Source organism: Castor canadensis, chromosome 17 (assembly GCF_047511655.1).
Source record: "Castor canadensis chromosome 17, mCasCan1.hap1v2, whole genome shotgun sequence".
Lineage (NCBI taxonomy): Eukaryota > Metazoa > Chordata > Mammalia > Rodentia > Castoridae > Castor > Castor canadensis.
In genome coordinates, this window is record NC_133402.1 from 69,835,927 (window position 1) to 69,848,928 (window position 13,002).

Genomic DNA, 13,002 nt, shown 5'->3' on the forward strand with positions numbered 1-13,002 from the left:
GAGCCATTGACAAACTTTTATACGAGTTTTTAAGAAGTTAGGAGTAAATGGAGCCTCTTTGCACAAACAAACAAAAAGCTGCATTGGGACTTCTTAGCTGGATCTACTTCCTCAAGTCTATTGTTTTTTTGTTTATTTTGGTCCTAGGAAGGACTGAGTTACCATATTAACCTTACTATGAAAATACTTTGCATGCAAGACTATCATTAGCTCTTCAGCTTTGAATCTACAATGTTAAATGAAAAAAATTCAAAAGTTGGCTCTTTTAAATATGCTGGTGAAATTGAGCAGGTATCCTGAGGTGAAATTCTGTGCTTCCTTTGTGCTTGTGAGGAGAGACATGGAAAAAGAAGCAGGTGCAATGAACTTGCTTATTCTTACTCTTTGCATTAACATTTGGTGTGATTGATGTCACTCTAGCACCTCTTAGTTCTCATTTATTCTGGAATCCATATCTGGTTGCTTGGTTTTGTGCTTTGTTCTGAGCATTAATTGCTTAGTATCAAAAGGGAGATTTTTTCTCTGTTATTTTCTTAAAAGCCACTTGTCATTAGCAAAATATTTTTGTGCTTGGTAAAATCTTTTTTTTTTTTTTTTTGTGGTGCTGGGAGTTAAATCCAAGTCCTTGCACATGCAGGCAAGTGCCCTGCACAGAGCTACACCCTAGCCCTTGAGTCCAGTGAAACCTTGCTCATTACTTGTGTCCTTTATAAACAAATGTGTAAACTGACACTAGTTCTCTGAAGTTAAACTTTCTCAAAGAAAAGGACATGTGAGTAGTGGAGCTCATGTCTGGGTGGTTATTAACACTTGAAATTCTAGTGCTGGAAATGACCTTACTGACCATATAACCCAACCTGCCTGTTGGTTTTAGATTTGACTTTGTAAATACATATATTAAAATACTTTAAAAAGGATTGAAGCTATTTTTGCATCTTATTCTTAGAACTGTTAAGAAGGATGAGTCCCCCTAAAATAAGTAATATTTATAACATTGTAATCAAAAATTTCTTCAAATTTCTAGCTAAATTGGTAAATATAGCATAGTACTTTTCCATAAATATGGAGTGACTTAATTCTTTACTACCCTAAAAATTTTAGGAATCACGTAACTTTTTTTTTTTTTTTTTTTTTTTTGGTAGCACTGGGGGCTTGAACTTAGGGCCTCACATTTGCTAGGTAGGCACTTTGTCACTCAAGCCATTCCACCAGCCCAACTTTCTTTTTAAAAGATGTGTATAGAACTGATTCAACAAAGAATGGAGATGACTCTCCAAAGAAAATGGCCTTGAAGTGTCCTCATCTGTCAAAGTGGGCCTGGGTGATCCCTCTCTGTAGACTGTTGAGGTAATGCTGTTTAAGATACTTTCATGATAGCCAAAACAGAGGTACTACTTACTAGAATTGATGAATAAATGGTCGTATAGTCCTATGTTGGAATAATGTATGTAAGCAAGAATTATTAATTTTTAGAATGAGTTACAGTTACCTCAAGATGACAGGTGTGAGCAATATACCACATGATTCAATTTATAGATAGGTCCAAGCAGAGAACACCAGGCCATGCTGCAGGGAGAGGGACGGGCCCACATCTGAGCATGAGGAGTGGTTGGTGGGCTTCTGGGGTGCTCTGTCGTGACTTGGTCTCCTTATATGAGTGTGTTCATTGTGTATGGATTTCTATCCATAGTTCATATGCTTTTCTGCGTTTGTGCTATACTTCAGTAAAAGTATCGATATAGTAGTCAAGATAACCTATTTTATTTACTCAGTCGGGGACGAAGGACAGAAGGCCAGGAAGACCAAACAGGAAGCATTTCCAACACTGGAGACGGTGTTCACAAAACTCCAGCTCCTTTCATACTTTGACCAGCACCAGGTGACATCCCAGGTAACCATTGATGGCATGGTTCCTGTTTCCTTGAGAATCTTTTTCATGTGGTGTATTTTCAGATTTAATTAATTTTATAAGCACATTTTATAATTATTTTTTACCTTATGATACTAATCAACAATATCTGAAGTCATCCCCCAACTCAGTACTTATTTTACTACATATTAGTCCTATATCACTGTTGAAGGAGAAATCTGCTGGTGATTGAATTAAAACCCTGGGAAACTGAGAAGAAACCAAATCTGTTTTGTTTTGCAAATCCATTGATAATTAGATGCATGTATAACTTTTCTAACTTTAGCATCATTAAGATGTAGGTCCTAGTGACACCTTGTGATACTTCTTCAAATTATGATTGTAAGGAAATTGATGTGCACATGGCTTTGGTTTCTGTGTAAATAAATAGTAGAGTCACATGAACTGAACAAACTTGGAAAAGCAGAGCAATTGTAGTAAGACATTGTTCAAGTGTTGGTTGCGTACAAGAGCTGATGCAGTGTGAGGTTGCTTTGCGTACTGCCTGTGTGTCAGCCTCACTCTCACTGTGCAGATCTCTAACAACGTGCTGGAGCAGATCACAAGCTTCGCCTCAGGGACGTCCTACCACCTCCCTCTCGCTCACCACATTCAGCTCATCTTCGACCTCATGGAGCCGGCACTGAACATCAACGGACTCATTGACTTCGCCATACAGGTGTCAAAGAGACCATGCCTCACTTTCTTCTAGGAAAACAAAACTACCAGGCATTTTGGAATTTTAGTTGTTTAAAAAATTTTAACTTGTTGTCCAGGTTGGTCTTGAACTCCTGGTTTTAAGTGATCCTCCCACTGAGCCTCCTGAGTAGTGGGGACTACAGGCATGGCACTGCTACACCTGGTGTAAATTCTTTTTTAATTGCTACTTAAAAAGATAAAAATCATACATATTTATGATGCTTTGATACATGTCTACATAGAATAATGTTTGCATCTGCTTAAAGATACCTATCTCTTCACACTGCTACCCTTTTTTCACAGTGAATTCTCAAAATCCTTTCTTCTAGCTTTTTGAAATGCACTGTACATTATTGTTGTTTGTAGTCACCCTGCTGTGCAGTAGCACAGCAGAACTTCTTGTGTCTGTCTGACTATAGCTTAGTGAGTACCCACTGACCATGTTTCCCCATCCTTCCCAACCCCACTTCTGACCTCTGACCTCTGACCTTTGATAGCCACCTCCTGGCATTCACAATGAACCATTGATGTTTATTAACACTACTTAAGACCCACTACGTTGTTTAATGAGACATTCCAAATTAGCAATCTTCAGGTAGTATTGAAATTATAGCTCTACTCACAGTTTCCAATTGAGCAATTATAATGTGCTAAAAATACTTGTCATTTCAAAATGTGACATTTCAAGTGGTTTTTCTTTTTGTCTTTTGTAATTTTGTTTAGGAAATAATGCATTTCCCTGTGTAGTAGAGTGTATTTTAGGTTGAAAGCAAAAAAACCTTATAGTTTCCTTTGTCCCACTATCATTCTTATACTGCGTTCGAGTTTGTTTGTGCCTTGTGTTGTCAGACTTGGCCTCATTTCTTATTCAGTAGTAGGTATTAACTTTACTAGTAAGAAGAAAATAATGACAATTTCCATTATATTAAAAAGGAGGACTGGGATGTAGCTCGGTGGTACAGCGCTTGCCTAGCATGCGTGAGGTCCTGGGTTCGATCCCAGCACCAAAAAAGAAAAGACAAAAAAATAAATAAATAAATAAAAAGGAGAATAGAGGAAAGTGAAGAGCTCGATATCCTGCAAGACAACTGAGTCCAGAACTCTGGGCTGCCTATGGGTTCAGAGCTGTTTCAGTACTGGGTACTTCTTGACTGTGTGCACTGATGTCTAAACAGAAGAACAACTAACTAAATCGGTAAAGGCTTACAAATACAAGCCAGTTTCATTCACTGGTGTGTGCTTTCTGAGGCGCTGGCACACAGAATGACCCTGTGGATGGTTTGCAGAAGTAAGAGTTTTTCCTCTCTGGCCTCCCGCCACTCATGCAGCCACTTCTCTGTTGTAGTTACTGAATGAGCTGAGTGTTGTGGAAGCTGAACTGCTCCTAAAATCCTCCAGCCTGGCCGGAAGTTATACGACGGGACTGTGTGTCTGCATCGTGGCTGTTCTCAGGCGGTACCACAGCTGTCTGATCCTGAATCCTGATCAGACAGCCCAGGTGTTTGAAGGGTCAGTATATAAAATATCATGGTTGTTTTTTTCCAAGCCTGAGAGGTATAACTTATGATGAAATAGTACAGTCATTTTAAGAGAAAAGTAGTACCTATAGCTGCTTCACTAAAAACTTCATTGAAAGAATACTTCTGCCAGAAAACACTTATTGGAGAAAGAGGTATAAATGTGTAAAGGAACTTCTACTCAATTAAGCATGATTCCTTGCTCCTTTCTCCCAACTTTCTTTCCCACCCCTGGTTTCTAAAACACTGTCAGTTATGCTCGCCAGCATTTTGGCTTATTTATAAATAGAAACTGGAACAGCACATGAACTTCAAAATAGGAGACAATGTGTCTTAGAATTCAGGAAACACGGAATTATTTAAGAACCCTCAACTGTGCTATAAAGCTTGAGTTTAGTATTATTTTATGTTTCTAGCCTCACATAGGTAGTAAATCTCAGATCTTAACAAGATCTTTCTAACTGGGTGTTTGTTCACACTGTTTTAAAGAAGCGAGTGGAAACCCTGGTTGTGAAATCAGTTCAATGTGTTGTGACAGGGATTTTCGCTTGGTTGTTTTTATATTGTTAGTTTGAAATTGACTTTAGTAGCATTTATTTGGGCATTTTAAATTTGTGTTCTATTGAATAGCCATAAAATCATATCTAGCATTAACTTCGTTATATCTTTACCTTATACATAGTAAGGAGAAGTATTTTGCACTTACATGAATGAGTATACCAGCTCACGGTGTAAAAGTTCTCACATCTCCGGCAAGTCAGAAATTAAGGAAAAGCACCCATGTGGCTCTCAACAGGCATTTGTTGGGGTTAGCTTGTTTAGATAGTTACAGACTGAGTCAGTGCTTCTCCCTTAACTGAGACGCCTTTGCTGCCGCTGGCAGGTAACCCCACCTGTCCGTGTACCTTCACTGGGGTTGTGAAGCAACCTTGCCATCTCTCCAGGTTGTCTCCTGGTATCCTCCCTTGAAGCCTGTGATCCCATGTTCTCAGGCCCTCTCCTGCCTTCCTTGTCCATGAAAATTCAGACAGCTTGAAGCGCTCCTCTCTGCTCTTTGCCTCTGTCACTCCGCCTTACTGTGCCTCAGAGTCCTTTGTACAGTGAGGATTGTACGATGAGGATGGACAGAGCCAAGGCTCTGTCCACATTAACTTCCCCGAGTCGTCTCGGACACTGTCAGTGTTCTGCTGTGCTGAGCCCTGTGACATGGTACAAGCTTGTGGTAGCAACAGGCTCCACGTGGCTGGGCCAGAAGTGTTGTATGAACTGTGGACAAAGAGGCCTCAGTTGTGATTGGGGAGAAAGTGGCACAGAATGCTGGAAGTAGTGGCACTTCAGAGCAAAAGGTGTTACAGATGGTACCACTAACATAGGGGGCTCCATCTTCCTACATAAGATAAAATTGGATGAATCCCAATTCGTCTAATTGAATTCATCTAATCTTATTCATCTAGTGTAGATGAATAAGGGGTGCGACTCCAAACCGTGAATTCATGCCAGACCAGCTCTCAAGGTGGGTTTCTCTGGGGTGCTGCTCTGAATGAACCGAGAGTCTGTGCCTGCCAGCTGTACTGCGAATCCCTGAACTGGAGACAGGCCTTGTCCTCCTCCCTCCCTTTCAAGTTCTGGCCCCTGCATCTTAGTTGTAATTTTCTCCATGCACCACTGCTGTGTGTAGGAATTTCTCTCATTGCCCTTGTTTCTTATTGTTAGTGACGTTGCTGAGTTTTTTCACTATCATAGCAGAAACTGGCATCTAATACTTCACTGTGTGCTGTAATGCTTTTAGTTTCAGCAGTTCGACACCTTTTTCTGGCTTCTGATATGTGTTGTTCTCAAGAGATGCATTGAAATATTCTCACTATAAAAGATTTAAGTGACAGTTTGTCCATTACCAGATAGGACTCACACACCCCAACCTCTGTCCTCAGGTTGTGTGGCGTCGTAAAGCACGTCGTAAACCCCTCCGAATGTTCTTCCCCTGAACGGTGCATCTTAGCCTACCTCTATGACCTCTACGTGTCGTGTAGCCACCTCAGAAGTAAATTTGGAGACCTCTTCAGGTAGGTAGAAGAAAATCGAAAGACCAGAGAGATAAGAGTGCCTGTGTGTGCTAGTACCTCCCACCAGTTTTGCCCTTTTTGGCTTTTTTGTGGTTGTTTTTTGTTTTGGTGTGCTGGGGATTGAACTCAGGGCCTTGTGCTTACTAGGTAGGCAGGTGTTCTACCCCTTGAGCTACTTCCCTTCAGCCCTATTTCGCCTTAGGTATTTTTCAGGTAGGGTGTTAATGCTTTTGCCCTGGACAAGCCCTGGACCGTGATCCTCCTACGTATGCCTCCCTCATGGCTGGGATTACAAGCGTATATTAGCTTGTTTTCTGAGATAGGTCTTGCTAACTTTTTGCCTGGACTGGCCTTGAATCAAGATCCTCCTATCACTACCTTGTCATCCTTTTTTTTTAGTCATTATTACTTCTGTTAGGTGATAATTCGATATACTCAAAATTTGTTTAAACTGAATACTGAAACACATAGAATTAAAGATAGACTACTGTGCAATGTAAGTAAGTGATCATAGCTTTAAGCCCTAGTTTGGAATGACTTTAGGCCATAAACCATACAACCTGACTAATTTTATGTCCTCGGTAGTGAAAGGATTTTTCCTTTCGTCATGCTTATATTCTTTAAAGTTTCACAGCTTTAGTGAGGTGAGTCCTATTGAAGAGATGATAAATACTTAGTATGTCTTTACATTGGAAAGTTCAATTTGAATCATAGGTCTAATAGAAGGTTCCATGGCAGTGATTTTATGGCATACTGCTCTTGGCTTTGACATCCCTCCCCACGTGTCGATCAGAATTTTTGTGTTATTTTGGCTTTTGTATCCTCTGGGCAAAATACTTTTGTTTATTAGTGACTCAGAAAGTCCTTAGACCATTCACTGTTCATAGCTTTTCCAGACTGTTTTTACTTTTCTCTCTTTTTTAAGTTGTTTGCTCTTTAGTAAATCATTTCTTCATGGACTTTTTTAAAAGATGAGTTTCTACACTGAATAACGTTTACTCACTGTGCACTGAAAGGAGACCAGCTGTTTTGTATTACCAATGTTGTTTGATTCATGTTCAGCTTGGTCCTCTCTAACATTTCCTGCTGTAAAAGGAACATACTTGAGTTAGTTATAAGAAGATATTGGAAAACTGCAGCTAACCTGCTTCTTGCTATTGTAGACCTTAAAGACGCTGTTGTCAGGTCATGGATTTAATTCCCAACAAAGGATCTTGTCGCTTAAGAAAGAGTGTATAGATTGTCATCTCCATAGCCATCTTATCGTTTCAGCCCTTGTTCAGCAGTCACATTGAATGACCCTGCTGTAGCTATGGTCTCCTAGTAGAGACTGCTGTGTATGCTTGGCGGTCCTTTTGAGTTCGAGATAAACTGAAAAGTACTGTGTGTCTCCCCTTTGCTGTTACCTCACTCAGACATTCCCAGAGCCATCTGCAGGCTTGCTTCTTCACTGCATTTGTGTGTCCACCTCCCTAACCATTGACTTCAAGCAGCAGCCCTTACCTTACCATACTTTGTGTCCTAGCACTTGCTTTCTCCACAGGTGGCACAGGTACCTGCTCGATGTTGTCTTGAGGAATTCTAAATTGACTGTAGGTGAAGGGAGGAGAGGAGAAGCCAGTAACCGGCCAAAAAGTTATGTATCCAGAAGGAGTAAGGCAGGAGCCATCAGTTTCAGTTTCCCTCACCCTCCCTTGCTGTGTCCATTGCATTTGTGAATCCTGGGAGCTCTGCCATCCTAGTAGGTCTAGACTTGGCTCCTCTTTAGTATCTCTGTCACTGCCCCATGGCCATCTCTTCCCTGGACCATTGCGGAGTCCATGGCTCACAAGCTTATCCTCAACACTTCCACTGACATGGAATGATTCAAAGCTGTGGCTGTCCCATCTGCTCAGCACAAAATTCAGAGACATCATCCAGCCTTCAGGACCTGCCAGGTCCCATCTTCTCTTCCACCTCTTTCCTTCCGGGGCCTCCTCCTCCTCCCTTGCCCAGGCTTGGCTTGCTGACACTCCGGGGCTTTTGTACATGCTCTTACCTGGAGTGGCTTGAGCATTGCCTGCAGCCACTTGAGTGCTCACTTCCACAGGCCACTCATGACTCTGTGTTCCTGACCACCCAATTTTAGGTAGCACCCCTCCCCATTCATTCCCACAGTGTATTCACATTCACTTATCTGCCTCCTCCCTGGAGCAGAAACCTTTTCTGTCTTCTTCCTTGCTGTATCCTGGGGCCTGGAGGTTGTGTAGGGCTTAGCACTGCAGAGGAGAGCTTGGAGGCCAAAATGACCTGGCTTTATAGACACTGCTGTTGAAGGAATGGCGGGTGCCCTGAAAATTGTATTTTAACAGTTTTGATAAAGAAAAATAGGAAAGTCTGCTTCCATGAAATGGGCTAGATTCCAAAATAATCTTTGGTGAATACTTGAGTCTGAGAAACCCTGTTCATGAAACCATGTGTAGTAGACAGACCTCACTGTCTTCCGTTGCTGTAGACGAGCTTTCATTTTCAGTTTATGTTTGTCAGAGAGCTTTCGCTGTCATCATAGGACTCTTGGCAGCAGACGTGTTTTTAGTGGTAAACTTCCCTTTGCAGCCCCTACTGCTCCTACAGTGCAATATGGGTTGGTTAGATGAGTAAATTGAGGTAACATGCAGAGAACTAGAACACCAGCTGTGGAGTGAGGCACTACTGAGTGCCTTCAGGGTAGCACATACCAGAAAAGGGGTATCTTGAAGTCAGGGATTTGTTTTGGGATTAGAAAAAAGCAGAAAACAAGCTACATGTGTGAAAGGCTTCCGTTAATATAGTGACAGAACAATTTGAGTAACTTTATCTAGACCATCATCCATAGAGTTGTGTGGGGAGAAACACTTGGGAAGTGTAACACCATGACTTCTTGAGTTCCTGCTGTGTGTGTGCCAGGCACTGCCTGGGTATTTCCATTAAGGTATCAACTCTTCACAACTTCCCCAGGAAACAGAATGACATTGATCAATATGTGACGAAGCCTAGATTTGAACATAAGTCCTTTTGGCCTCGAGGTGTGTGCTGCTTTCATTACTCTATAAGGTTTCTCTTATACTTGCAATTTCACAAGGAAATGTCTGGGGTTTTGGCTTAATTCCCTATGAGGGTGTGAAAAGAACAAGTGAGTGGTCTGGATGGCAGGAAGTATCTTATTAGACGTAGAAGAAGAAGTGTGGTGGTAAGCCAGGCAGCCAGAGATGAGGTATGAGGAGGCTGCAGAGTTCAGAGAACACTTTGCAGAAAAGCATGTGGGTCTCCGAAGCTGAGAAGCAAAGGCAGGATTGTTTAAAACTAAGAAAGTGGGTAAAAAGTCAGTAGCAGAAGTCCTCTGCTGTTTCATCAAACACGTGAGGGCACTGGGAGGCAGAAGAAACCAGGATGGGTGTTAGAGAGGGGACTGGGGGAAGAGCGAAGTCTGTGTTACATTTTTAATGGGAAAGTGAAGCAAGTGCTAAGTGAGGGTGAGTGGAGAGCTAGGTAGAAAGCATAACAAGAGTAAGAAAAACCCAGATACAAAGCACCAGGGACCAGGAAATGAGCATCAGTTTTGAAAATGTCATAACTCCAATTGCAAGCGTACATCCCTCCATGGTACTGACAAGATTTTATATTAGTTGACCCTATACCAATATTAACTCAAAATGGATCAAGGATCTTAATATCAGACCACAAACTCTAAAGGAAATACTCTGGAATTAATAGGTATAGGTAAGAACTTTCTCAATGGAACCCCAGCAGCACAGCAACTAAGAGATAGCATAGATAAATGGGACCTCATAAAACTAAAAAGCTTCTGTTCATCAAAAGAAATGGTCTCTAAACTGAAGAGAACACCCACAGAGTGGGAGAAAATATTTGCCAGCTACACATCAGACAAAGGACTGATAACCAGAATATATAGGGAACTTAAAAAAACTAAATTCTCCTAAAACTAATGAACCAATAAAGAAATGGGCAAGTGAACTAAACAGAACTTTCTCAAAAGAAGAAATTCAAATGGCCAGAAAACACATGAAAAAATGCTCACCATCTCTAGCAATAAAGGAAATGCAAATTAAAAACACGCTAAGATTCCACCTCACCCCTGTTAGAATAGCCATCATTAACAACACCACCAACAACAGGTGTTGGTGAGGATGCGGGGAAAAAGGAACCCTCTTACGCTGTTGGTGGGAGTGTAAACTAGTACAACCACTCTGGAAAAAAATTTGGAGGCTACTTAAAAAGCTAAACATTGATCTACCATTTGATCCAGCAATACCACTCCTGGGGAATATACCCAAAAGACTATGACACAGGTTACTCCAGAGGCACCTGCACTCCCATGTTTATTGCGGCACTATTCACAATAGCCAAGTTATGGAAACAGCCAAGATGCCCCACCACTGACGAACGGATTAAGAAAATGTGGTATTTATATACAATGGAATTTTATGTAGCCATGAAGAAGAACGAAATGTTATCATTCGCTGGTAAATGGATGGAACTGGAGAACATCATTCTGAGTGAGGTTAGCCTGGCCCAAAAGACCAAAAATTGTATGTTCTCCCTCATATGTGGACATTAGATCAAGGGCAAACACAACAATGGGATTGGACTATGAGCACATGATAAAAGCGAGAGCACACAAGGGAGGGGTGAGGATAGGTAAGACACCTAAAAAACTAGCTAGCATTTGTTGCCCTTAACGCAGAGAAACTAAAGCAGATACCTTAAAAGCAACTGAGGCCAGTAGGAGAAGGGGACCAGGGACTAGAGAAAAGGTGAGATCAAAAAGAATTAACCTAGAAGGTAACACACACGCACAGGAAATCAATGTGAGTCAACTCCCTGTATAGCTATCCTTATCTCAACCAGGAGAAACACTGTTCCTTCCTATTATTGCTTATACTCTTTCTTCAACAAAGTTAGAGGTAAGGGCAAAATAGTTTCTGCCAGGTATTGAGGGAGGGGGTGGAGTGGGTGGTAAGGGAGGGGGTGGAGGCAGGGGGGAGAAATGACCCAAGACTTGTATGCACATATGAATAATAAAACAATAAAAAACAAAAAAAACAACAAAAAAGATTTTATATTAGTTGTCTGCAAGGAGAGATAAGCCGTGTAGACAATTGTACTTACCCAGTTTGTGGTGATTGTACTGTTGCTATGAGGTGTTTGTAGAGTCTGTGAACACACGTGCCACAGTGGGGCCCAGCTATCTGAAAGTGACCAAAGGGGAAGACCGAAGCTACATTTTAATAAGCACTGAACTCAACGATTTGTTGTCTTTCATAAAACTGTTGGCCATGGCAAGAGTCTAGGTGAACTGTCTGCATACTGTTGTTTGGTGGTTTCTTTTTTTGTGTGGAGGGGTCAGACCCAAGCTGGCCTTGAACTTGCTTTGCTGTCCTCCTGCCTCTTAAGTCCTGAAGTTAACAGGTGTGTGCCACCACACCCAGCTCTTTGAAAAATCTTTTTTTAAAGTATTTTTATTTATATGTGACAGTTACACAGGCGATTGCATTTTGACATTTCCATATATACTTTAAAAATCTCTTAATGTTGCTGAGAAATACAACCTGATAAACTGTAGGGGTGCCGTAAATTCCTTTGCTCTCATAGAATAGTATCCAGAAAGATAATATAGAAACGCTAAGGTCCCCATTTTTCACAGTGCCCACAATAGGCTGGGCACGTGAATTCCAGTGGACCTAGAAGAGTCTCTCAGGATGTGGTTAGGACTAGAACACCCCATTTTTCCTAATATGTAATTAAATCTGCTCTTATTCTTAAGTAATAGGACTTTGCAACTCATGTTAAGAAATAGTTGTTGGAAACCTTAGTGGATTCGTTTTTATTTTTGAGCATATAAAAGGTAGAAAAGGTTTAGAGAATAGCTTTAAGACTAGCAACCAAGTGTCTTGTCCTTGTTTTCTTCTTCCCTAAGTCAAGCAACCACTCACTGAGCCATTGCTACATCCCAGGCGCCGTGCTCAGTGCTCATTTATGAAGAAGTTGAAATTATGCACTTGTGATGTGTCTGTACTCTTGGGGCATGCCCTTTTTAAGTACATGCTGTTTAGTCTCTGCTTAAGTGAAGTGCTTTTCTTGTCCTAGGGTTTTTTGCTTGTGTGTTTGTTTTTAACTGTTCTTCTTATAACCTCAGTAGTGCCTGTTCAAAAGTAAAGCAAACCATATACAATAACGTGGTGCCTGCAAATTCCAACTTGCGATGGGATCCTGACTTCATGATGGATTTTATTGAGAACCCTGCCGCCCGCAGCATCAACTACTCTGTGCTGGGCAAGATCCTCAGCGACAGCGCTGCCAGCCGCTACAGCTTCGTGTGCAACACCCTCATGAATGTATGCATGGGCCACCAGGATGCTGGGAGGTGAGGTGGGCAGCTGCTTTGAAATGCACTGTCCTCATTTTCTGGGCTCACATTCGGCCTGTTTGGGAGTGGGCGGTGGTCTGGCCCTGGGGTTTGAACTCAGCCTCATGCTTGCTAGGCAGGCACTCTACCACTTGAGCCACTCCACCAGCCCGCTTTTTTCCACCCCCCCCCCCCATCTTCTGTTACTCTTAAATTTACCTCTCTCCTAAAATCTCCTTAACCCTGGGAAATAGCACTTTCTGTCTCATGCTGTATAGATTGTTTTTTCTAAGACACAGACAGTAAAAATACATATGCTTTGATCAAAACCATATTTGGACTTACTTTTCTATAATGTCTTTAGTTTTTGACCCTCGTAGACTAGATCTGCTCACAAAATGAAAAGCATGCTAATATACAGGATTCTTG

General features: G+C 41.5%; 2 protein-coding genes across 17 annotated transcripts in view; one reads left to right on the forward strand and one right to left on the reverse strand.

Annotated features, from left to right (window-relative positions):
• The window catches only part of Med12l (mediator complex subunit 12L), a 265,230-nt gene that overhangs the window by 198,654 nt on the left and 53,574 nt on the right, over positions 1-13,002 (forward strand). For 12 of the 14 annotated variants that reach the window (XM_074059704.1, XM_074059708.1, XM_074059713.1 and 9 more), the window contains 5 exons: positions 1,773-1,891; positions 2,445-2,588; positions 3,954-4,117; positions 6,057-6,188; positions 12,364-12,591. In XM_074059704.1, coding sequence (XP_073915805.1) covers positions 1,773-1,891; positions 2,445-2,588; positions 3,954-4,117; positions 6,057-6,188; positions 12,364-12,591 — 787 coding nt within the window. The remainder of the gene's footprint in view (positions 1-1,772; positions 1,892-2,444; positions 2,589-3,953; positions 4,118-6,056; positions 6,189-12,363; positions 12,592-13,002) is intronic. The other 2 variants (XM_074059706.1, XM_074059711.1) reach the window with 2 other exon arrangements.
• P2ry12 (purinergic receptor P2Y12) overlaps positions 1-13,002 on the reverse strand; it is a 46,479-nt gene that overhangs the window by 11,368 nt on the left and 22,109 nt on the right. For 2 of the 3 annotated variants that reach the window (XR_012443212.1, XM_074059720.1), the window contains exon 2: positions 11,337-11,416. The exons of the other annotated variant lie outside the window; for it this stretch is intronic. The gene's annotated coding sequence lies outside the window, so the exon portion shown is untranslated. The remainder of the gene's footprint in view (positions 1-11,336; positions 11,417-13,002) is intronic. 3 annotated transcript variants of the gene reach the window in all.